Here is a 23,772-nt window from a genome sequence, read left to right as displayed (position 1 = left end):
CTAGCCACAGAGCCCACTAGAGGCCTAGAAATCAACGCTTGTCATGCTATACAGTGTAGAAACGAAGCCTGTTGTGATGACCTCATTTAACCTCGGGACTTGTCATCCCGCACTTTCTCCGCTTTGAGCCTGGCCTTCTCCACTTCACCATCGCCGACCTCCATGCTATCATGCGGCCATCTCCGTGTTGTGTCCATGTTGCGCTTCATTCCATGAATCATCTTGATATAGCACCAAAATGGCCGTGAAGACAGGCGCGCAACTCATCGCACGCACCCTGCGTGATCTTGGGGTCACCGTTATCTTCGGTATCGTCGGCATCCCTGTGGTCGAGATCGCAGAAGAGGCAATCAACCTCGGCATTCGATTTGTCGCCTTTCGAAATGAGCAAGCCTGCAGCTATGCAGCCAGTGTCTATGGATATATGACCGGGCGACCTGGAGTCTGTCTTGTCGTTGGGGGTCCTGGGGTCCTCCATGCATTGGCAGGAGTATGGTTGCCTAATCGCGGACGCGGAGACGAAGAAAGCTAACAATTACGGCTTCGAACAGATCGGAAACTCCTCTGCGAACAACTTTCCACTGCTCGTGCTAGCCGGATCAGCCGAGACTACGGCCGTCACCAAGGGCGCCTTTCAGGAAATGGACGCCATCTCGCTTTTGACGCCTCACACGAAGTTCGCCGTGCGTGCCTCGTCATTCGACTTCGTCCCCGGGGCTGTTAAGAATGCCTACCGGACGTGCTGGTATGGCCGGCCTGGGCCAACTTTCGTCGACCTGCCTGCCGATATAATTCAGGGGAAGCTGTCACCCCAATTTTCGCTGCCACAGCTCGAGAGCTTGCATATCTCTTCACCACCCAAGGCGGGTGGGGATCCAACATTGATATTGAAGGCTACGCAACTATTGAAGTCTGCTAGTGCGCCGCTAATTATCATCGGCAAGGGTGCTGCATATGCGCGCGCGGAGTCAGGGATTCGCAAACTAGTTGACCAGACACAGATCCCATTCCTACCTACTCCTATGGGCAAGGGTGTAGTACCGGACTCACACCCACTGAATGCGTCCAGTGCCCGGAGCGCTGCGCTAAAGAATGCCGATGTAGTCTTGCTTTTAGGCGCCCGATTAAATTGGATTCTTCACTACGGCGAAGCACCCAAATGGTCTCCGAAAGCGAAGATAATCCAGGTAGATATCTGTGCCGAGGAGATCGGGAGAAACGCGGGGACATCCGAACTTGGAATTCTCGGGGATATAAGCTTGGCTGTAGAACAGCTCACGTCATCGCTGTCAAACTGGAGATACTCGCCCTCCAGCAAATTTCCGTCGCAGCTCGCCGACTCGGCTAAGAAAAACGAAGACAAGGCTCAAAAGGCCGCTCTGAAACAGACACCGGCTGGCACACCCTTAACCTACCAACGAGCCTATCATATCATCAAAACGGCCCTTAATTCTTTGACTCCGAGCGAGGAAGGGGGTATCGTGTATGTTTCCGAGGGTGCAAACACAATGGACATCTCCCGCTCCATATTTCCCTTATATCACCCGCGACAGCGTCTTGATGCCGGCACATATGCCACCATGGGCGTGGGAATGGGCTACATTGTCGCAGCCCACGAAGCCTTCAATGCTTCCCCTGAAAGTAGCACTTCCAGGCCCAAGAAAATCGTCGCCTTCGAAGGCGACAGTGCTTTTGGCTTTAGTGCTATGGAGATTGAAACCCTAGCGCGGTACCGAATTCCAGCATTGATCTTCGTGGTCAACAATTCGGGTATATACCATGGCGATAGCACGTCCGAGAATGCCTGGAAAACACTCCAGGACCAGACAGTATCGAATGATACCAAATTTGACGCAAAGCCAAAGGGCTTGCGCTCGACTAGTCTTCTCTATGAAACGAGGTACGAGATGCTGGCTACGATGTGCGGTGGTAAGGGTTACTTTGTGCGGAATGAGGAGGAGCTTGAAAAAGCGACAAGGGAGGGGTTCTTGAGTGATACTGTCACAGTGGTGAATGTGATTGTTGAGCCTGGAATTGGGAAGGAAATTGGTTTTGCGTGGCAGAACCAGAAGCCTAAGGAAGAGGGCAAGGCAAAGCTGTAGCCTTCTTCGTTCTCCAGGCTTCCGTAAATATAGGCTGGGGACTGTTAAGTACTGGTAATATATATGCATGTATATTCCACAAGTGGCAGTGCAATAAATTGAACATATACTGAACACCTACTACGCAGTAGCAAGACTCAGAATTAACGATCAAGAAGGCCATCTATAACTTTCGCAACCGAAATGGCCCTTTCCTCCCCAAACCTCCCGCCAACGATTTGAACTGTCACTGGCATACCCTTAACCAAATTAATGTCGTCTAAACACCCAAGTGCAGACAAGTTAGCCTCTACTCCACAAAAGAGACCAAGAAACGAGAAGGCAAAGAGACATACACTGCTCATAATTAAACCGATCAGACTCATTCCTTGGAACATGAGCCGCCCATTCCTGATCATTCTTGGGGCTATCAAGTTTTTCATCTGCAGTAATAACGGGGACAGTCACGGCCGCGTAGTTCAATAAATTGTATAACGCAGTATAACCTAGCCACTGAAAGCTCTTGACCCACGTCTTGGGCTTGTAGCCTACCCAGGGCGTCACAGGGAGGAGTAGTGCATCGATGCCACTGGAGACCCATTGCTTCAGATAGGTTTCCTGGAAGGCCCATTTTGCTTCTTCTGTCTAATACCGGATTTAATTAGTAGGGCAAATCGGAGGGGGAGCGAAGAGGAGGTTGTGGGATCGTAGGCACCTTTTCTTTTTCTGTAGTTGAAAGCTCGTCTGTGGGGGTCCCGACGGCCATTCCTTGGATAAGAGGTTCGTCGACGAGGGCACAGAGCTGGCGACAGTGGTGGCCGCCATCAGAAAGGATGGATTTCGTCCATAGGGCTGTGCCTTCTACGTGAAGAGACGTATCCCATTCGATTACTGAGATTTATTAGCCACTTGAAAGCATAAAATCCTAGTAATGAGAGTTAGATAGGTAGATACAGTACCTTCATGACCCGCATCTTTCAGCTTTTGTGCTGTCTCTCGCATTGCTCGCATAACAGGTGGCTGTGGTCGAACAATTCCATCGTCGTAGATAATACCTAGCCTCAGCTTTCTTGCCGGCAGCGCTGATATGTCCTTTCTCCAGGGAATTGGGATGCAGCCTGGGTCAATATCCCAGGGATTTGAGTCCAGCAGGCTCTGCATGAAGTACTCTACTGTCGAAAGGCTTCTAGCCATAGGCCCTGCCACCGGAGGAACAAGATAGTGCTGGTGCATGCTAGAGGAGATGGTTATTACCCGAGTTCATAAAATGATGATGGGAGAGACAATACAATGAGCAGTTCCAGGGAACTCGTCCTGTTGTTGGACAAATCGAGTAGAGTCCCTGGAGAGTAGAGGGCACGCGAATTGAGCCTCCTATGTCCGTTCCAATTCCCAAAACACTTCCACCAGCACCGACTAGAGCACCTTCACCCCCGGAGCTACCGCCAGAGATGAGCTTTCTATTAAAGGCGTTGACGGACTGGCCAAAGACGTGGTTATAGGAGTCGGACATCTGCCCCCATGGTTTAGCTTGAGATTCCCTTGAATGGGCTTATTCGGCAAGGTACTTACCATCAACGACTGGGGCACATTCGTCTTCACATACAGAACCGCCCCCATAGACTCCAACAGTTGAACAACCGAGTCAGACTTGGCCGCCGGCTTGTTAGCCAGCCCAACCCAGCCTGTGTCCCGAAGTTTAGCATATTCCACGGACAACCAAATTCTGCGAAAGTCTCTTCTAGACAGAGATAAAAGGGCTTAAGATCGGGAGAGCATACCAACAGTAGTATCAAACCCCTCAACATCAAACCGATCCTTCACAGAAACCGGTAGGCCATGTAACGGTCCCGACGTACGACCCGTCCGCTTAAGCTCCTCGTCCAAAAACTTTGCTCTCTCGAGTCCCCGATCAAAGAAGATCTCCGTCAAGCAGCCCGTCATTTGCTGCGCTACGGCGGCGCGCTTACAGAATGCTGTTGTTAGCTGAACGGAGCTTACCTCGCGCGAGGCAAGAAGGCGCAATAACTCCGTGATATCATCGATGTCTGTCCATTCAAGCTCTTTGGCCGACAGGATGCCACAGTTGCGTATTGTTTCGAGAGTAGTGGCATCAGAGGCGACGGTGGACTGAGGGAGGCGCCAGGAGGAAGGGATGGATAGGACTTGGGTGAGGCGTTTTTGATCAACGATGGGTTTCCAGTGCGGCTCAGCCATTTTGATGTTTGTTTATCTTTCAAGGTCCTGGAAGGTATTTGCCCGTTCTAGGAGTGCTAAACTATGAAGAGGTGGATATCAAAGAGTAAACTTGGGTGGGAGAGTTATCTGCGGAGAAAGAGGGGTTGACTCTGCTCGAACCGTGGCTACGGGAGGGAAACCAGCAATGCTTTATCATTGAATTCCAATATCAACTGCATATAATTACATATATCTGCCATATACATGTACGTCTCTTAGACCGTCATCAACATGCTGGCGTTCTTATACCATGTTAGAAGCGGGTTTTCGCCGCTCCTTGTTTCTGTATCTTCAACATACGCCCAGCGTCGCACAAAATCTTCGTGGCTTGCTACTTGCGTCAGCTTCCCAGTGACGGCTCGATAGACGTCCTCAACGACATCGAAATCTGTGGGAAAGAAGATGTCAAAATAGCCCTGATGGACCTGTTATATGTCAGCTGTGTTATGATACTAAGCAGATGCTGGGCTGACTTACAAAAGGAGTAGAGACCGGCACAGTTCTCCTCTTGTAACGTGTTTGTACTACCGGCGCATTTATCCCCGGCACGGCATCCGGAAGGGTGCTGAAATCGCTAGCTAACAGTCGGTGGCCCGGGAAATAATTATCAAGGATATCGAAGAACTGCATTAGTCGCGTGGGAATGTACTCAGTAGTGGTGGAAGGCTTCTGGAAGGGCAAGGCTCCGCGGACTTGCCGCATGAGTCGCGGGCCCAGTGGATGGGAGAATCCGCGCCGAGCTGCAGCTTGACGGACACGCAAGAACCGGGAAGCCACGGGGTCCAGCATGGGGGTGTAGAATTCGTGAAATTCACCGTCTGCATCAATTAACACCCCGCCCTGCTGGGGTAACTCTGTCTTGGTGTCGTAGCGAATAGCATCATGGGCGAAATTATCAAACACCTCGAGCGCAAGGAAGAAGCATGGCGAGTGCACGTAGGTGTCCCACTCGAAGATGGACTTGTTGATAATCTCAACATGATCCAAATGGCCCGCAGCATAGAGTGAATCCGTCAAGTTTTTCATCTGAAGTCCAGCCAAAGCTGGGGAGATTTCAATGATCCGGAATTTGGTTCGCTGATAGACTTCGTAGTCTGTGTCGCGGATAAAGTCGAGGATGTTAATCATCAACGTTCCGTTTCCCGCGCCCATTTCGTAGATGGTAAGATCGTGATAGGGGTACAGCGTCAGCTTATAATTCGACACCAAATAGCGGGCAATGGTTTCGCCGTAGTAGGGCCGAAACAATTCAGTCGGAGTGTGCCAAAGCTGGCGGGCCTCGTCTGGCTGCTTTTCGTCTAATACATCTTCGAACTCCGCATAACGCTCACCCAACATCCGGTGGAAAGCTGGTCCATCTTCGATGTGGTTGAAATCAAATGGCTCCCCGGGGCTGAAGATGGTCGCGTGCTTGGAGAAGTAGCCATAATGGGGATTGTACAAGCTGTCTAATACCAAAAACGAGAAATACTGTCAGAAAATAGGTATAGTGCGCACAATCAATACAGGACTTACCGTCAATGAATTCTCTTGTCAACATTTGTACCTGTCGAGGTCTATCTCGCCGGTGCCTTAACTCTTTCGCCGTCACCAACGGGTATGTTTTCAACTCCTCGTCAATATTCTTAGGGTAATCCCCACGCTTCGTCCAGTTCAGGCCATCGTCCGAACTCTTGCGCTTAACCGGGGCGCGACGCGTGATAAACGTTCGGTATTGTGGATGAGGGCGGGATAGACGAAATGTGTGCGACGGGAGTGAAGGGCGGAGGGATTGGCACGCTGGATGGCGGAACAACTGTCGAAACAGATGGTTAAGGACCGGAGAGTCCATTTCGGACAGTCCAGGGGAGAGAAGATTAAGGGTGAAAGGTAGAAGGTTGTCAAAGTTGCAGGGGAATGGCGACGAACGAGCGGAATCTCGATGAAGGATGCGGGCGGAGGTTCTCAGGCGCGTGGCCCGAGCTTTTTCTCCGTCCAGCATAGCTCGAGCTTCATCTTCCAAACATCGACCTCCGACCCATTTCACATGCCTCCTATGGGATCCTGTTCGTGACAACGCATCTACTCATGAAAGACCATTCACACATTTACATTGGGTCCGCCTTCGTGGCCGGTGTCGTTCTCTCAATAGCTTTCAAGGACCTGTTCTACCCTGAGATCGAGGAGCGCATTAGAGAATATCGAGAGAGTCGTCGATCCCAGCCCTCAAAACAACCAGAAGATACTGCGACAGAGTCACTGGTTGCGCGACATGGCCCCCCTGCCATTGTCGAGGGGATTGAGGGCTGTATAGGGAATACTCCTCTCCTCCGAATCAAGTCCTTGTCTGACGCGACTGGGTGCGAAATTCTAGCGAAGGCTGAAGTACGCCACCGTCTAACTGATATATCTATTCCTGTATGTCCGCTTTAAAAGCATATCTAACATCATTCTAGTTTTTAAACGGAGCTGGCCAAAGCTCAAAAGACCGAGTGGCGCTGAGCATGATCGAGATAGTATGTAATCGCCCCATAACGCCCGCACGACAATTTTTAACGTCTGAACGTCATCTAGGCCGAAGAGAGAGGGCTGATGACTCCGCATTCTGGAGATACAGTCTACGAAGGCACGTCTGGCTCTACAGGCATTTCCCTGGCCTCGTTAGCCAGAGCGAAGGGCTATCTTGCCCATATGTATGTGACTTTTCGTGCGCCAACAAAACGTAGCTAACAACCCGCCCAGCTGCATGCCTTCTGACCAAGCAATCGAAAAGTCAAATTTGCTCCTTAAACTGGGCGCAATAGTGGACCGTGTGCCCCCGGCACCCATAGTGGAAAAAGACAATTTCGTCAACCGCGCACGAGCACTTGCACAAGCCCATACTCTTTCCACGGCAACTGAGTCGTCAGACAGTTCTCCTTCCCGGAATGGAAGGGGATACTTCGCAGACCAATTCGAGAATGAGGCAAACTGGAGAGCCCATTTTGCCGGTACCGGTCCTGAGATCTACGCCCAGTGCAATGGCTCTTTGGATGCATTTGTCGCTGGTGCCGGAACTGGAGGCACAATCTCCGGCGTGGCACTGTTTCTCAAGCCAAAGGTCCCTAATTTGACCGTGGTAGTAGCCGACCCCCAAGGCAGTGGGTTGTATAATCGAGTCCGTTACGGCGTGATGTTTGACCCCAAGGAGAAGGAAGGAACTCGTCGCCGGAGACAGGTGGATACTATCGTGGAAGGCATTGGGATCAATCGCGTGACGGCAAATTTCGAAGCGGGCCGAGAGCTCGTTGACGATGCAGTCAGGGTTACGGACGCACAGGCACTGGCAATGGCTAGGTGGCTTGTCGAGAAGGACGGCATCTTTGCCGGAAGTAGCAGTGCTGTCAATTGTGAGTTTTGAGCCTGAAAATCCGCTGTCACATTAACTTACGCCCATGCCTAGGCTTCGCAGCAGTAAAAACGGCTATGAAACTGGGCCCAGGGCACAGAATCGTCACAATGCTGTCTGATTCCGGTTCAAGACATCTTTCGAGGTTCTGGGCTAAAGCTGGGGACGTAGGCGGCGCTGTCGACACCAAGTTGGAGGATGTCCTCAATGCGAAAGACGACCAGTAGCCGCCTGGTTTTGCAATCTTGCATACAGGGGACAGAATCAAACGAAATCTACATGGCATGCTTATGAAACCCAGTTACTTCCTTTTGGTCAGTTTATTCGAGCGCTATGCTAAATACTGTGGCAGCCTGACAGGGTCCTTGATGCACTATCCTAAGACCCTGGTGGTTTGTCCGCATTTGCTTCATTATTGCGCGGGTTACCCAGGGTAAATGTTACAGTATTGTGTGGCACTGGTATCCGCACTATCCTCTGAGCAACGACTGCCAGGCGCCACCCACGCGCAAAATCAGCCCTCTTCACTTCTAGGCTGTGCGAGTGCGCTTGCGCTATCTTGTGAGATGTCACCACCAATCCAAAGTTGCAACAGTTTGAACTCGATCTCCGCAAGCAACCGCCCCGGCATTTCAGCACGGATACCAGGCCAGGTAAGATCTGGTTGATCCTTCAGTCTCTCCAGTTTCTCAAGTTCGGCCTTTGACCAAGGCCCCGAAAGTCGAGGGGGGTTTGCTCTCCTCTGATTCCAATGAAAATGATGCCATGCTTGGATATTGGGGAGTTTCTTTTGCGGGAAGTGATTTAGAATCTCCTTCCATTTCATCCCTTGAACTTGTCTCATGCGGATGATCGACTTAGCTTCGTCCGGCCCAAGGGTTGTCTTCGCACGTTTCCCTGTGGGAGTTGATTCGTTGCTTGCCTCTTGTCCTTTCGGTTCGGATTCCGTTGTTGGTGTGTCTGGAGGACGAACAATAGGTTCTTTCAAAGCTGTGGCGTTCGAAGCCGGTCCAGTAGCGCTGTCATTAGTGTCCTCGCCCAGCTGACGCTTCAGCTCTATCATATCATGTTGGTTATCTGCAGGATCAGAGAGCACGGCCCTCAAATGCGAAACATAATCATCTTCAGAAAATGACTTTTTGCAGTAACCGCACGTATTTTCCCGACCGCTCGCCACCGAGAAGGGGCCCTTGCGCTTCTCTCTGATGTAGACAGAGCCTTTTGGGGTTGGGGATGGCTCATAGTCTTCCTGTAAAGGATCGTCGGATTCACTTCCATCCGGCGCGTCTGCAAATGACCAGTCGCAGACAATAGGCTGAGGATGGTGCTTTTTCTGTTTCTTCGGGCTGTTCTTTCGCTTTCTGTCTTTCACGCCACCGGTGCTCCGCCTGGACGTCCAAGGGAGAGCCCAGATAGAGCCCGCTCCCGGTGGGGATTGAGAGCGTACCGTATTATTACTGTCGAAGGGCTTCGGTTTCGATCGGCTGAGCAGCGTTGGGGTTGGAAACTTCACGTTGATCTCAGGAACACGCCAAATCGGGTCCACAATCTCATCGAGACTCTCAGTACGAGTGGCCTGAGATTGGTCGGATTCCTCGGGTTGGAGATTTGCTTTTTCTTGGACAGCACCTCCGTTACCAGCTTCCCGGATGTGAGGGCCCTTGACAGATAGCGCAGTTCCCAATAGGGAGTCCACACTCGATCTATCGTCTTCAGCCTCCGACGTCGTACCATCCCCATCCTCATCCTCACCCCCATCCCCGTCTATAATTTCCCGCGATCTCCCAGGATCTGGCCGCAAATGTGATAGGATGGATCCCACTCTGTGACCGGAGTGGTCCGCGTCCCTTTCAGGGCCACTATCCTCACCTTCATACGTGTGAAGACGAGCTCGCGCGCCCTCCTCTTCTGCCCCATCCAATGGTTCATTCATCGGAGCCTGTGAATCCGGATCCGATAGCCAGTCCCCAATTGCCCCTGCATTGTCCTCCCCATCGAGGGTATGGATGTGGCCATTATTGACCATGATATCCCCTGTCTGTAGATCAATTTCATCACCGACATCTGTAAAGTCCCGACCGTACTTTTCAAAGATACCTTCGAAAATGGACTTTAAGCGCATGTCGTTTCGAGCACGTGCTTCGTGTAGGTCGACGTCGTTAGATTCATTGTCCTCCGCTGGCGACAGGGAAAGCCGCTTTCTTTTCAATGGCGACTCCATGGTTCGGGGGCGATGAGTGAATGCGCGTTTATGTCTTAGACAGTATGGATATAGTGTGACGGAGGTATGGGTACGGGACAGGACCACGGCCAAGGTAACAGATGAGTGGGAATTTTTTTTTTTTTTTAAAAAAAAAACCCCTATATCAATACTGCACAGTACGTTAGAGGAGAACCAGAGCTAGATTTCTTCGGCGGTGGCTTGAATACCTGTTTGCGACAAACACCGCGGTGGCTGGAAGGATGAAGCGATAACGCCGGCAGTTCTAGTTTATCAGACAAGGAGAAAGATAATTAACAATTGGCTCTCATTTTCGGAGCTTTCTATTCAGCGAGCCATGGTATTGAGAAAGAACCAGCATTGTTGTTGTTCTCAGGATTGAGCTGGATTGTTGCGAAGCAAAGGCGGACACCAAAGCTTTACCTATGCGGAATCGCCGCATGACGTCCCGACCTCCTCCAAGCCCGCATCAACTGCTTAACTCCTTCCACAATTCCCTTCCCTGCCACCAGAATGGCCACAGATCAACCTCCTTAGACAAAATGAACTGCCAGAAATGCCGTACGCCGTTGAAGCTGGATGGCTCTCTCGAGTCGCTTAATCCAGCTGCGTTCGACCTACTTATCGGTAGCCCTCCACCGCCGCTGTCGTGGTAACGGACACAAATTTAACTAATCACGCTTCAATAACAATAGGCTCTACAGGTAAAACCCTACCGGATCATTCGGCTGGCTCGCCTCGCCACTCCTACCCTCAAGAGCGCCGAGAGCTCTACGATCGAGTTTCCAAAAATGCACCCCCGCCGGTATATCGGAGGTCGATCCCCGCACCGCGACAGGTCGGAGGCAATTTGACCACGCCTCCAAGGCTAGGACGAGGAGATAGTGGCAATATGTCGTTTGTTATGCTTACAGATTCCCAACTCAGCCCACCACATACTGTTTCTGGTGTGAACGGGGATAGCGCGTCAAAACGCGCATCCAACATACAGAACGACGACCCTGGTGCCGATAATGGGACCTTTGCAGACCAGATCGAGCGCACAAACCGTCTTTTTGAAATTATTTCGTCTCGTTCTGATATTGACCATCCGATTTGTACTGAATGCACGGAGATGTTAGTGGAAGGCCTCCAACAACGACTTGTGGAGACTACGAAAGAACGGGACGCATACATCACATTTCTAAGAAATTTGAACTCGTCTGTGCCTACCCAGGAGGAGATTGATGCAGCTGAGAAATCCCTCAAGGAGACACTGGAGGCCGAGGAGGTGGCGTTTGCGGAACTCGTTGCCTTGGAGGAAGAGCAGGCCGCCTTAGATGAGGAGATTGCCCAGCTGGAAGAAGAATCACGCGAATTAGATTCCGAAGAGGAAAAGTTCTGGCGCGATCGAAATGCGTTTTCCTTAGTCCTTGCTGATTTCCAGAATGAGCGGGATGCGTTGAATATGAAATATGACCACGATTCTCGGCAGCTTGAAAGACTACAGCGAACCAACGTTTACAATGACGCTTTCTGCATTGGCCATGACGGTTATTTTGGGACAATCAACAGCCTTCGTCTCGGCCGGCTGACAAACCCATCTGTTGAATGGCCGGAAATCAATGCTGCTTGGGGTCAGACAGCTCTACTGCTGGCTACTATAGCGGAGAAACTAAACTTCCAATTTGAAGGGTACCGGCTGAAGCCGATGGGGTCGATGTCCCGAATCGATAAGATCGAGTATCCGCGACTGTCACCGGCACAATCAACAGTCGATGGTGACAATGCAAACTCATCAGCAGCACCAAAAATCACCACCTTGGACTTGTTCTCCTCAGGCGACCTGCCGCTTCATATCCCCTGGCTTCACCGCCGATTTGATGCAGGTATGGTGGCCTTTCTGGATTGTCTACGCCAGCTTGGGGAATTTGTGGAAAATACACCAACACCCGTACGCTCCAATCGCCGAGATCAGGCGGGGCCCGTCGTACCAGGACTGAAATTGCCATATACCATCAAACGGGACAAAATTGGGGACGCCAGTATTAAGCTGGGATTCAACCAGAACGATGAAACTTGGACGCGTGCCTGCAAGTATACCTTAACGTGCTGCAAATTCCTGTTGGCACATGCTAGCAACATTGCTAGCGCAGGCTCGACTAACTCAGCCGCTGTCGCAGCTGCAGCTGTTGCTGCGGGGGAGCACGCTCGACTTGCAACAGCCAGTCCAACCAAGAAATAGAGAGGGCTACGTACATGTGGCTTCTTATCGCACATGCCATCTCACCGACTCTGGGGCCACATCATACCTCCCGATTTTGGCTTTCGGCATGATTGATTAGCCGTTTTCGGGTACCTTGAATTTTGACCCATTGGCCAGCTGCATACAAGTTGGACCCCTGGTTCCCCAGTCAGCAAAGTACTTGTTTTTGTTTTTTTTTTTTTTTTAGCTCACAGGTCCATCGGCCTTTTGGCACTTGAGTTTCGCCCACAAGTACCGTACGAATCGCGCTTGCATATTCTTTGCCCGGTATCCAAGTTGAATTAGCATAGGATTGCTACGTAATGGGCTCCTTGCCCGTGACACCGTGCGTAATCAACAGCACACCGCACGGGGCGATGGACCGTCTCTGAAGAAGGATTCCTTTCCCTTTGTCTTTCTCCGGCTTCCCGTCAGAGCGCCTGTAATTTCGGAGGATCTTGCTTAGAAGGGCATGGGTTGGGAAGGATGATCGAGCTTGGTGGCTATAATTTCAAATATCAAGAGCTAGCGGCGAACACAACACTTCGGAGTCCTGCCCTGTGGCTCTCCTTATAGGCTCATCGTCCTGGCCTGCCTGGGTGATCGAAGGGCAACAGCCGTTGGCGGGAGATCATCATTTAGGCTGTCTTGGACGGAAGTTGGAGGTTGGAACAGTTCAAGTTCAGCAGCAGTCAGACACCAGTAAGCAAGATGCAATGGATCCGATATGCCAGGCTGCTTCAACAACTTTCCCTCTCAATGCTCCTAAATCTGCGTATGCGCCTCACTTGATGATGGCTGGCTCCTATCATCCCACGACCGCGGTCGACTTTCTCGTTAATCAGTTTCTTCCACCATGCTGCGCGTTGACCATCGTTCCACACTCCTGGGGTCCCAGAAAAAGAAATCTAAAGGGGCGAAGGATGGGGCTACCCACAGCAGAACAAAGAGAAAAAACAACAAACAGTCAGATAATGCAGCCACAAATCTTCGGATAGTCTGCGGAACGGATCCATGCCCTCGGGTCTCCCGTTGCGCGAGTCAACGACTCAACCTGCAACCAAGATCTGGAATTCCGGATTTTTTTTTTTTTTTTTTTTGCTGCCATGTTGATCCTACACGTCAACCAAGAATGTTTCGGGCCGCTCCCGACCACACGAGGTGTCTGAGCCAATTAGTCTCTCCTCAATGAAACCAACGATTCTTGTGACCACGTACCACTCCATTTCGTCTCACGATTTTTCGTAATATTCGTGACTGAGGCATGCGTCGGAGCCAACATTCCACCACGAATCACATTCCGGAATGGAGGGGCATCAGATCAGCTCCCCGAGGTCCCGAGACAGCACACAGCCATTCCCAGTGGCTCAGGGCGAAACTTGGAATATTACGGAGGACTCTGGACCAGACAGTCATCGAAGCTCAAGCTCCTGATCTTGTCCAGACATGTGTTGGCTTGGCATTCTTCTCTGGATGCGGTACTTTTGACGCAGATATTCCAGCGAGCGCCTTGAGGTCTTGGTGTCTCGACGAGTGATACTCTTACACTCAGGCTCCGCGATTACCCTTCCAACATCGTTCAAATGCAAAATTCGTAGCATATCAATGGACTCATGGTCGAAACGGATGGTATTGACACGTCAGCCATGAGGACGCTTCCCTGGGAATGTGGCAGCAGGAAACCCGACGCCGCCAGGGCGATTCATTCTTGTGACCTTCTCACAAGTCATCAACCAACCATCCCCATTTTCTAGAACCAGCATAATTTGGAATCATAGAAAGACGCCTGATGATCATTTCTCTGCGCCTCGTCACGTCTGTACGGTGTACTCATTCAAGGGTCTCACTTTCCAGGGCTGAGACTTGGCGAAAGTTTAGATATATAACTAATGCCATCCCTTGCGCCCGATCCAAGTATTCTTCGATGTCCCATCCATTCAACTTGCGATTTAACGGTCAACCGATGAGTGAAAACCCCCACAGGACCAGCGTGCATCTCTGGTTCAGCCCAGAGTCATGAATCCACCATTTCAGGGCACGTTTCTGTTTTTGGCGCAGCGGAGCCATAATTCCATCCTTCATCATCGAGACATGGGCTCCATACGCTCGAAGCGCATGCTATGGAACCCAAGTCCGGGGGAACTGAGTCTAGACGCATACCCCAAACTGACCGCTAGACGAGAGAGAGAACCGCGAATGGCAGAGGAAGTGTCTGTGTAAATTCACAACCCAGGCGGTTTCCTTCCCTTGGACCGATATAGGTCTTGCTTTATGTGGACGACAGAGATCCGACATGCCTCTGCTCTTCCCCAACAAATTCCATATCTGTCAGAAACTGGTCAGTGTCCCGCAACACGGGTCGATTGCTGGAAGCAAGCCGGTTGGTTTGATTCCGCATTATTGGGTATGTGCTACCCAAGGCTGCTGAGTATTTTTATTTTATTTTTTTCGATATTCAATGTGTTTATCTCAGAAGGATCCTCAAACTGATTCAGAGGTGGGTCTACAAAAGCTAAAAACAAGTCGTGCTCTGATACACATCCATCGCATCGCAAATCCAATTAATCAATTCGACCCCTTTTGGCAACGAGGCATGCAGGGGTGCATCTGTTACGAGTTTTTCAGTAGTTCAGTACCTTGGGCCGGATGCAAAAAAGTCACTCCGGAGTTGTCAAAGGCTGGTATTGGCTGGATTCGCGCTGGGGAAAAGGTGGGAAGATTGGCGACGTGGCGGGATGGATGGGGCCCTTTTTTATGATTAAAAAGTTTTTATTTATTTTTTAAGATTAGTGAAAGCTGGAACTCCTTGTGATGCTCCTTAATGGAGACTTGTCCTGGAAGGCGAATTTTATATTGCAGCGGATAACGTCCGGACAGGGCAGGGCTCGCAGTAGCAGAGACGCTGGTGGCCTTGCTAAGTGTTGTTACAGGGCACCGTCTCTGCGGGCCGAAGTTCCCTATCTCTAGCTCCATAGGGAGTTAATCTGAGGTCCATAATAATAAGAGGCAAACGGGTATTATTATCCCGTCCTTGGTCAGTACTTAATATATTGTCAAAAAATAAAAAGGGAAGAAGCACCAGAAAAACAATGGGGTTGGCGCCACTGGCAGAGCTCAGGCCCCTTGGTAACTTTTGTCCACCCCCCCAAGTCCAACTCACCGATTAATCATCGGCCATCTTATGTTAGCCTCTTCGCCGTTGAGATCGTGATGGAAGGACAGCTCAGCCGACAGAGGATGGCCCAAAAAGCACGAAAGCAAATGAGATTGCGGAGCCTTGGGGCAGTGGGTCCGCGAGGCCCGCGGGTGCTCCGGGACCAGATTAGACCCGACCAGATTGACACTGACACTGACAGGCATAGCGAGGAGCCGCAGGAACAACAACGGTGGTGCCGACTGGCCCTCCAGTGCACCTCGGATTATTAAACCAACCAGCTGATCGAGGGTAATATAGCGGGCGACACAGACAGGGCGCGGCGGGAGGTCGTCAACTGAACTGCTGGCTACTGCTGTGCGTCCCCCCCCAAAAAAAAGTACCGACTTCAGGTAGGTGCACCCTTAGGTACATAGTAGGTACTTCGTGCAGATGCTTGCTTCTCTCCTTCCGGGGCAGGAATACTGGACGGCGGTACGCACATCGAGTCATCGAGTCGAACCGTCAGGTAGGCGAGATCTCATTGTCCGATCCCTGTCAATAATATCAAGAATGCTGTCAGACCAGAGGCAAAAAAGAAACGAAAAGCTAAATTCCCAAATCGGAAGAAAAATAAATAAAATAAAACTGACAAAGAAAAAAGAAACGAGCAGTCAAGGGAATCTCCGTCTTGACCGGGCTAGCGAGGAGCGAGATCGTTCAGAGCACTACTAAGCTTGGGATGGTAGGAGTTGGGAAGTTGCACCTGCAGAAATGGCGCACGCTGGGGCTCCTGCACGGTTGGTCGGAGATCATAATATACCTTATTCATGATTTATGATTTGGAAGAGCTGCGCTCGACGAGGTTCAGGCTCCCTGGCGGGGGGCGCGGACGAATAATCCATTCTCGAATATGCTGCCCGCATCGTGCTGGAAGCTGTGATTGTTGCGGGTGTCGCGCAGCGCAGGGACCCAAGGCAGAGCACCAGGACGGACGACGACAAGACGAGAAGTACGAAGCCTGGGGACAAAAGTACACACAGACCTCCTGCAGGCGGGACGTGATTGGTCGGGGAAGCACCCATGAAGCTCTCCAGCAGCAGGTCGCTCCAAAAGGCAGCGCACTAGTCGGGCGAAGTCAGAGACTCAGGCAGACTGTCTCCATTCCTCGTCCACCATCTCCACAACTCACGACTCGTACTTTCTCTAGCGCCCGTCGCTGACTTGTTTCCGGCGGCGAAAAGCGAACCGCCGGTGGTCTCTAGAAGTACGACGAATTGTCGAGGGTGCTTGACGGTTGAATTCCAACTGTCGGCCGCTGTCAGTGGGATGTTTCAGCAGAGAATGTGGAAGAAGAAGAGGCAGAGGCAGAGGCAGAAGCAAATTTGAAAAAGGGAAAAAGAAAATAGCGAGGGCATGCATAACTCGGGTGCTATTATTGACGGCAGGATCTCTGGTGTTATTCTTCGATGTTCTGCTCGCTATTCTCGAAGTGTACTCGCTCTACAATATTAATATTAATAACACTGTCGCTGCCGACGACATCATCGCCAACTGCTACTGCTGCTGGCTGCTGGCTGCTCTTCGTCGTCGTCGTCGTCGTCGTCTGCTCTGCTGCTCTGACCACCTCAACCACGCTGTCTCTCTCTCACTCTCTGACTACATAATAAGTTTCTGTCGCTGCTGTTTCCCCCCCACCTTATTCCTTATTTTAGTTCACTTTCTTCCCCATTCGCCCTTCATCCACGCCTCTACGTCAAGGCTCATCTACACTCGCTGCTGCCGTCACCGTCTCTCCCTCGTGAGGTCTGATCCAGACTATGAGTGACGGTCTACGCTCCGCGAGCCGCTCATGATGGAAGGTTCCATCCCTTCGTCCAGTCTCTCTACTCCTACTCCTACTTCCTCTTCCTCGCCCGCCGCCCCTTCTCTATTTCGTCCGCGCAGATCGGAGGACTGGAACAAGTTCCGTCCCATCATCGAGCAACTCTATCGCGATGATCAGCTGAAACTAAAAGATGTCAAGAGAATCATGGAGCGTAATCACAACTTCGTTGCATCGTCTGTTCTCCCGTTTCTTTTGTTGTCGTCGTTGTGTTCTTGTTTGCCTCGCTGCCCCTCCCCGGGTTTACTGCCCCCAACTTCATATGTTTGCTTCCCCATACCAAACTATACTCGTAATTGCTTGTTTTTTCTCTTCTTCTTATTGTGTTTCACCATCGCTTGCCCTCGCTGTCCCCTTCTCCCGGTAATTGAGGCTGTAATTATCCTAACACTTCTACAGAGAAAAACAATATAAAGACCGCCTAGCGGCCTGGAACATTCGAAAGAACATCAAAGCCAAGGAAGTCAATATCATGATTCGCAAACAGCAGAAGAGGGCTGCGAGGGGCAAGCAAACTGTCTTTCGAGTGGCTGGCCAGAAAGTCGACACCAAACGCATTGCTCGTTTCGTACGAAGATACGGAACGAACTGGGATAACAACGAGCCCCGTCCTGTCGAACCTCAACGAGACAGCCCCGACCCATGTATGTCCTCACGGCCTGTTTCCCCTGGTGTGGCTGTTAACGATGGAACAGCAACTCCTTCGGATATGAGTTACTATACTCCAGAGCCCGACGAACGAGCTACGACGCTGTCTCCTCATCCAGACAATCATGTGAATCCCTGTAAGACTCATTCCCTCAAGCGTCCCAGTGACGCAAGAGTCGTCATTAATCAGGAGAATCATTCAGTTGATAATTTAGATTCTATTCCCGATTCCGAACTTGACGAAACCAAATCCCTTCCAATTACTCTTAGTCCGACCGCCTCAACAAACGATACCCCCAGGCCCATCGAAACGATGTCCCCAATATCCGACGATCCATGGACAGCTCTTGCTAACTTCCAGACTAAGCTTCTGGAGCTCGGGGAAAGGCTCGATAACTCGACGGCCGGGCTCTATCCGGCTGACGAACCCGGCCAGCAGCAACAGCAGCATTGACTATGGGACTGTTGAACAGTCCAGAATACTGCAAAGAAGATATGAATTATTGTCTACCTCGATGGTACAACCAGATTGGAAATCCTCTACTATTCTTTTCTTCCCTTATGTTTGTTTATAGGCCAAAGTCCTACTGCGACCCATTGGTCTGCTATTGCTCTGTAATGTTATCATTTCTATTCGTGAAGGGTCGGTACCTGACACCCCATGACTTCTACCTGATCTTCTTGCCCTTGTTACCCTTTCCAGAATATGTTGATTATAGAGCATGTATGGGCTTTTGAATGTATTTGGAAGACTGGTTGATTGTAGGTTCTGGAAGCAGAAGGACAAAATGATGATGAGATGAAACGAAGATGAGGTTAATTTATTTACCTCTCTACGGTGTACTACTTCATTTGGATGATACCCTTTTATCTAATGGTCTTAACTATAGTATATCCATCCCTCCGCCATCCACACAAAAGCCAAAGCCACCCCCCCCCCGACCCAAGAGCTGTTATCCGAACCAGATCGCATGGCGGTAAACCACCTTCCACCATCATGCGCTCGAAGTTTATATCTGGGCAGTGTTGGGCACCGATTTGGCGGTCTCCAATCGGCCAAGGGTCTAGGTCTTTTGATCGACCTCCACCGAAGATTGTCGCCCCTTGATGGCTGGGAGGAAGGATTGAAAGGATTGACCCGCTGCAACACACCGAATTGCTTTTACACAAGCTTCCACTGGACGGCGACCCAATCCTGGTGCGGATTACAGCCCATCACAACCCGGACTGGCGACATCCCACGATGCAAGCTACAAGAGATTGACGTCCAAGATCTGACAGCCACGACCAGATCTGAAAGCCACAACCTTGTTGCGATTTCCAATGGGCAAAAAACCGGTCAGCCAAGACCCACCATGGCCTGGTTTCTGAATGATAGGTGACAACCCCTTGACTATCATCGTATTGTTGGCTCTGTGTGGCAATATACTTTCGAGTCTCCGACCGCAACACCAAATCAGGCAACAGGGCAGCCTATCAGATCGGATCTGTCCTCAAGTAAGGTTGAGGCATAGACCAACAAACGGGTTGATCAACCCAATGTTCAATCAACCCTGAGGTCCAGTCCGAGGATGCATACAAACACAAGCTGTCGTCGCCAATGGGTTCCAGAAGCAGCACTAAGAATCCAAGGAACAACCACAATAGTAACAAAAAACACTAGCCACCGAACAGTAAACACACTTCAGCGCGAAGACTTGGCCTGTGTTACAAAGATGGAGCTGCAGCGAACACAAGAAAACCGGAGTTAACGATCCTGGAATCCAATGCGAGTTGCGACATCCTGCGCCTCCTTTCCGTCTGGTCGGACAGCTGCATGCAACGAATATTCGTGACACTTTTACTGGCGATGCAGGGCGCACACAACACCAAGACATCCCAACAGCAAGCATGCGGGGAACCTCGACCTACCTTCCCCCATTCGAAGTGCGAGGAGGAGAGGCGGAACCCAGTAGACCAGTCAATCGCGCCCCATGGACGGAATTGAGTTCAGGGACGGGGAGATCGGAAAAAGAAGCCGGCCAAACCTTGTCAGGATAGCGTAACTTTCCACCGACAAAAAGGCCTGGAAACTTGAAGAGATTGAGGTTGAACTCAATAATGTCTTAGATCCCCGCTCGGGAATTCCCGATCGCCAAAACAATGTTTCTCGCGCTCTATTCGAGTGCCACCTCGGTGTTCGTAGCAGTCGGTTGTACACCGGTGAATCTTGGTCGAGCTTCAATTTCTGCTGTTCTTGCCCCCAGCTGTTACTATTTCCGAAGAGGTCGTACAACAGCAATCGAGCCGGCGAACAACCTCGGGACTTCCCCATACCCCTCAAAAGTACTCCAGAAGATGCGACCTTGTGTTTCCCTTCTTCCCCAGGCAGCATTATTAGTTCAAGAGGTGTATAACTGACCTGCGCCCATGTGCGACTACGGGTTTACTTGGTTGCGCCTTCAGCGGCTGCTGTTGTGAATGTGAACATGAATGTGAAAACTGATGATGACAAAGACTGCACTGCCTGAACTCAGTTAACTAACTACTCATCCTGCAGTGCGACTCATCTCATCCAAGAGTCTCAGCCTGGCAGGGGCTGTGAGATGAGACGCAGGATGATGGCGCAAGCAGCCACACCTCTTGATTATACAGTGGGTGGCTGAGAAGTCGGTGGCACGAGATGACGAGAGACTCGGGAGAGGAACAACAATCATAATATCGACACACAATGGAGTTGTGCTGAATAATGGCATTGACTCCTGGGTCTCCGCGAAGAAAACAACAGCACAGGCCGAAGATTTGGCGTTAGTTACAATCGCGCTTCAGGACGAACGATGCAAGTTAATTATCGACATGGACTGATCCAGCTCACTGCCAGGCGGGATTGAAGACCAACAAGGCGGTGTTTCAACATGATTGCAGCTGGGCCTCGAGCCGTTATCTCAGGGTCTATTATTAGGGGGCGAACGGCCCAACTCAGAAGGATTCCCCATCCCCGTTCCACTGCGCATTCCTGTCAACTCTTCAATCACACTCCACTAAATCCACTTTGCACCAAACAACAGCCGCGCTGATTCGAAATGAGGCCAGAGCCTCGAAAAGACCCAGTTGACTTGCAAGAGCTGAATGATGGACTTGAAAGGCCTCTGTTTTGGGTAAAGTGAAGCAGCGCTCAGTGGTCCGTAGCTTGGTCCTAAAATCCTGCAATATGGCTTAGTCCATGATCTAGTGGTTTTAGCGACCCAGCTGCCAGGGTTATTGCTCTCAATTTGTCTGTCGAAAAGTCTTGGGGCTAGCCACAGGCGTTAACCTGCTGCTGCAGGAAATTGGGCTCGCAGTCACGATTCCTTACTCAGTCTCACTCATAATCCGATCTGCAGCCTCCTGGAGTCCTGCAAGTCCCTCCTTGTGTTGACTGTTGACTTCACTTGGAACTTCACCACTAGACGGGAAAGATGCATTGGAATTTCCTCCAGATCATTCCTTTGGTCTTCCTGCCCCTAGTGGAGGCCGAAGGAACAGTACAGGATCTGTGGGAATCACCACAATACCCGGATTACACCACCACCTACACAGCAGGAACCACAATCAAAGCCAGTTGGGATCCGGATCTCGTCACCCAGTTTGCCTACTTCTGTGCAGACTGCGATGTCTCAAATGTAGACCTATGGCTCACGGGGACAAGTTATACTCGCAAGCTTGAGGGTATGTCTTTTCTATTCGTCTAATGGAGTGAGCCAAATCTAATATCCTCGAAGCTGGCGTGGATGTCAACACGACAACAAGCTACGAATGGGCTATCAACCTTGATGACAGCGACATCGAAGCCTCAACAGAATGGACATTCCGCTTCCTTCCCGCTGATGCCTCCTGGGGTAGCAACGACCAGGAAATCTCCTCTGCTAAATTCAACATCGACCCTAGACCTTCTGCCTCATCATCCTCTGCAACACCTTCACCAACGCCCGACCCAACGTCAAAAACTTCAACTCCCAGTGCGCCCGCGGCTACAGAAACGAACTCTACGGACGCTGACCAAGATGATGGCGGCAGTAGCACTCTCTCAACAGGTGCGAAAGCCGGAGTCGGCGTCGGTGTTGGCGCTGGCGGTCTTATTATCATCGCGCTCGCCTTCCTTCTCTGGAGACGTATGAGAGCTCTAAAGGCCAGCAAAGCTGCGGGCCCTGAGACTGTTGGTGGGTACAGCAATATCAACCAATATCCGTCTCCAGGAGATGGGTATTTTGCTCCGCCAAAGACCAAGACTGCACCTCTGGAATCATCTGTTACAGCTAGATCTGTTGCTTTGACCGAGTTGCCTGGAGATGAGAATGCTCGAGAAATGGACGCCGGCAGAGATGCGCAGCGCCCGCCCGTTGAAATGGATGCGAGCACACGTCGTTAGTTGAGTCTACTAGTCAGCCAGTCAACCAAGCCAAAGCAAACCAACTCAAAAATATGCACCGGGAGTGATGGATGACAATGCGGTTACGCCCTCATTATCCAAACCTCGAGGCTGAACCCAATCCTCCGGACTGAACGGAACCGCTTTATACGACATGTGCACGATCTATATGCCATTTTTTTTCCCCCATATTGCTTCTATTTACTCCTTATACGGAGACGCCTAGTTTCGTTTCTGTTCTTTTACCCTGGTGTTACCTTGATATCCGAGCAACTTGCATTCCATATATATAGCACTTCATACATAGCATACTAATTCTCTCTACACTTAGCACCTAAACATGTAAAAAATTGAACAGGGTTTCATCTCCCAACCTCGAGCTTCACCCAAGCAAGAGGAAATCTCCAGCATACCCAACACTTCCCCCATGCCATCCCGCCCAAATTCTCACGGACCACCGGACTCGCCACCACGAGGTAGGAGAGAAGGCGGCCACTTATTCCTTCTCACCCGCAGGTGCTTCAAACTAAACATTAAACTAAGGAAACTGAGACCAATGAGGATCCCTCATTCCTGGAGATTTTCGTCCCCCCACCCCCCCCAAACTGTCTCGAACTCGAAATCGCATTTTGAAACAACCTTGGAAGTCTGAGGAGCAAAGTGCGAGACTCTGCGAGTGCCAGAGCCAGAAAGGACTCCATATTTCGGCCCCCACGACAACTGAGGCAAGTTATCAACGCAATCCTGCACTACGAACAACTAGCTCAACCTAAGCAAAGTCAAAGGAACGGCCTCAAAGATAATCACCCTCACGAGACGACCAATCAGGGGCCAACAGGATGGATGATCGGCTTTTCAGTTTCTCAAGGCCGGATTTAAAATGCTGATAAACTTGATGTTTGTCTGTCGTTCGTTTTCCCTCGACGAGACACGGGTGTGGCTTGTGAGTCGCTAACTATACAGGTCTAGTGACCAGTCAGGTGTCTTGTTTATCTCCTCGAGGGAGCTCAATGCGGGAACTAGGAATATATTAGTCAGCCCCTGGGACGTGGGTTGGGTAATTTATACGCGGTGTACGAACGCGGGCACCCCAACCGACATGGGCAGACCGGCAACTTTTCCGAGCCGAGCCGAGGTTCTACAAACACTTTACGTTTCAAGAGGACCAGTATAGGTGATATAGAGTCACTCTCAGGAAAGAAAGGAGACAGCAACCGGTTGTTTGTCGACTATGCGTGTGTACATACAGTTTAAACTACACGAATAAGCCCAAGTATGGATGGAGACTGTCAATCATCACTCCCGCCCCGGGTGATCAACTAACTGCTTATGCATACCGGTTTGCGGATAACTACATTGCATGGCCCAAAACTTAGGGCAAATCCAGCCACCCCCGGGCCGTCACCCGTGCTCTCTGCGCGGCAGCTTCAGGCTTGTCGCGTCAATCAGTGGGTAACGAACTACGTACCAACTGGAGTATGGAACTATGGATGGGGTGAGTTGCGACTGCCAGTGCCAGTGTAAGCATCGGACTTCGCAACATCCGAGGGGTTGCTGACAGTTGACTTGCATTATTGCGAGTCATAGA

General features: G+C 50.8%; 8 protein-coding genes across 8 annotated transcripts; 6 read left to right on the top strand and 2 right to left on the bottom strand.

Moving 5' to 3' along the window:
* Positions 1–238: 238 nt before the first annotated feature.
* ASPVEDRAFT_123880 (indolepyruvate decarboxylase family protein) lies at positions 239–2,102 on the top strand (the record flags this gene model as incomplete). The annotated part of the gene is made up of 2 exons (XM_040806132.1): positions 239–469; positions 552–2,102. The coding sequence occupies 2 exons, from the start codon at positions 239–241 to the stop codon at positions 2,100–2,102; spliced, it is 1,782 nt and encodes a 593-aa protein (XP_040663621.1).
* A 143-nt stretch (positions 2,103–2,245) lies between these two features.
* Positions 2,246–5,859, bottom strand: ASPVEDRAFT_126300 (uncharacterized protein; the record flags this gene model as incomplete). Its single annotated transcript, XM_040806355.1, has 10 exons — positions 2,246–2,361; positions 2,438–2,726; positions 2,797–2,972; positions 3,041–3,305; positions 3,442–3,594; positions 3,654–3,766; positions 3,863–4,289; positions 4,616–4,744; positions 4,797–5,767; positions 5,835–5,859. 10 exons carry the CDS (start codon positions 5,857–5,859, stop codon positions 2,246–2,248), a joined length of 2,664 nt encoding a protein of 887 aa, XP_040663620.1.
* A 527-nt stretch (positions 5,860–6,386) lies between these two features.
* ASPVEDRAFT_24779 (putative cysteine synthase) lies at positions 6,387–7,913 on the top strand (the record flags this gene model as incomplete). The annotated part of the gene is made up of 5 exons (XM_040809698.1): positions 6,387–6,716; positions 6,755–6,814; positions 6,873–6,991; positions 7,041–7,687; positions 7,741–7,913. 5 exons carry the CDS (start codon positions 6,387–6,389, stop codon positions 7,911–7,913), a joined length of 1,329 nt encoding a protein of 442 aa, XP_040663619.1.
* A 287-nt stretch (positions 7,914–8,200) lies between these two features.
* On the bottom strand, positions 8,201–9,907 carry ASPVEDRAFT_24778 (Myb-like DNA-binding domain protein; the record flags this gene model as incomplete). Its single annotated transcript, XM_040809696.1, has 1 exon — positions 8,201–9,907. The coding sequence occupies one exon, from the start codon at positions 9,905–9,907 to the stop codon at positions 8,201–8,203; it is 1,707 nt and encodes a 568-aa protein (XP_040663618.1).
* Positions 9,908–10,449: 542 nt separating this feature from the next.
* Positions 10,450–12,131, top strand: ASPVEDRAFT_123522 (beclin 1; the record flags this gene model as incomplete). The annotated part of the gene is made up of 2 exons (XM_040806092.1): positions 10,450–10,534; positions 10,612–12,131. The coding sequence occupies 2 exons, from the start codon at positions 10,450–10,452 to the stop codon at positions 12,129–12,131; spliced, it is 1,605 nt and encodes a 534-aa protein (XP_040663617.1).
* Positions 12,132–17,024: 4,893 nt separating this feature from the next.
* Positions 17,025–18,510, top strand: ASPVEDRAFT_433366 (Clr5 domain-containing protein). Its single transcript, XM_040812797.1, has 4 exons — positions 17,025–17,325; positions 17,549–17,793; positions 17,845–17,934; positions 18,013–18,510. The coding sequence occupies exons 1-4, from the start codon at positions 17,117–17,119 to the stop codon at positions 18,249–18,251; spliced, it is 783 nt and encodes a 260-aa protein (XP_040663616.1). The 5' UTR covers positions 17,025–17,116; the 3' UTR covers positions 18,252–18,510.
* ASPVEDRAFT_432880 (uncharacterized protein) lies at positions 18,510–19,273 on the top strand. Its single transcript, XM_040812783.1, has one exon. It carries the CDS (start codon positions 18,769–18,771, stop codon positions 19,177–19,179), a length of 411 nt encoding a protein of 136 aa, XP_040663615.1. The 5' UTR covers positions 18,510–18,768; the 3' UTR covers positions 19,180–19,273.
* A 1,961-nt stretch (positions 19,274–21,234) lies between these two features.
* ASPVEDRAFT_79533 (uncharacterized protein) lies at positions 21,235–22,184 on the top strand (the record flags this gene model as incomplete). The annotated part of the gene is made up of 2 exons (XM_040816706.1): positions 21,235–21,484; positions 21,538–22,184. The coding sequence occupies 2 exons, from the start codon at positions 21,235–21,237 to the stop codon at positions 22,182–22,184; spliced, it is 897 nt and encodes a 298-aa protein (XP_040663614.1).
* Positions 22,185–23,772: the final 1,588 nt, after the last annotated feature.

This window comes from Aspergillus versicolor, assembly GCF_001890125.1.
Source record: "Aspergillus versicolor CBS 583.65 unplaced genomic scaffold ASPVEscaffold_2, whole genome shotgun sequence".
Taxonomy (NCBI): Eukaryota; Fungi; Ascomycota; class Eurotiomycetes; order Eurotiales; family Aspergillaceae; genus Aspergillus; species Aspergillus versicolor.
The sequence above is the reverse complement of the archived record's forward strand: the minus strand, read 5'-3'. Positions and strand labels throughout refer to the sequence as shown.

Excerpts from the sequence above, each read along its gene's own strand:
- ASPVEDRAFT_432880 (XM_040812783.1), top strand. The coding sequence starts at position 18,769 with ATGGCGGTAAACCACCTTCCACCATCATGCGCTCGAAGTTTATATCTG.
- ASPVEDRAFT_433366 (XM_040812797.1), top strand. The coding sequence starts at position 17,117 with ATGATGGAAGGTTCCATCCCTTCGTCCAGTCTCTCTACTCCTACTCCT. Across the intron at positions 17,326-17,548 it reads AATCACAACTTCGTTGCATC|AGAAAAACAATATAAAGACC; the intron begins GTCTGTTCTCCC and ends ACACTTCTACAG. Across the intron at positions 17,794-17,844 it reads ACGAGACAGCCCCGACCCAT|CAACTCCTTCGGATATGAGT; the intron begins GTATGTCCTCAC and ends ACGATGGAACAG.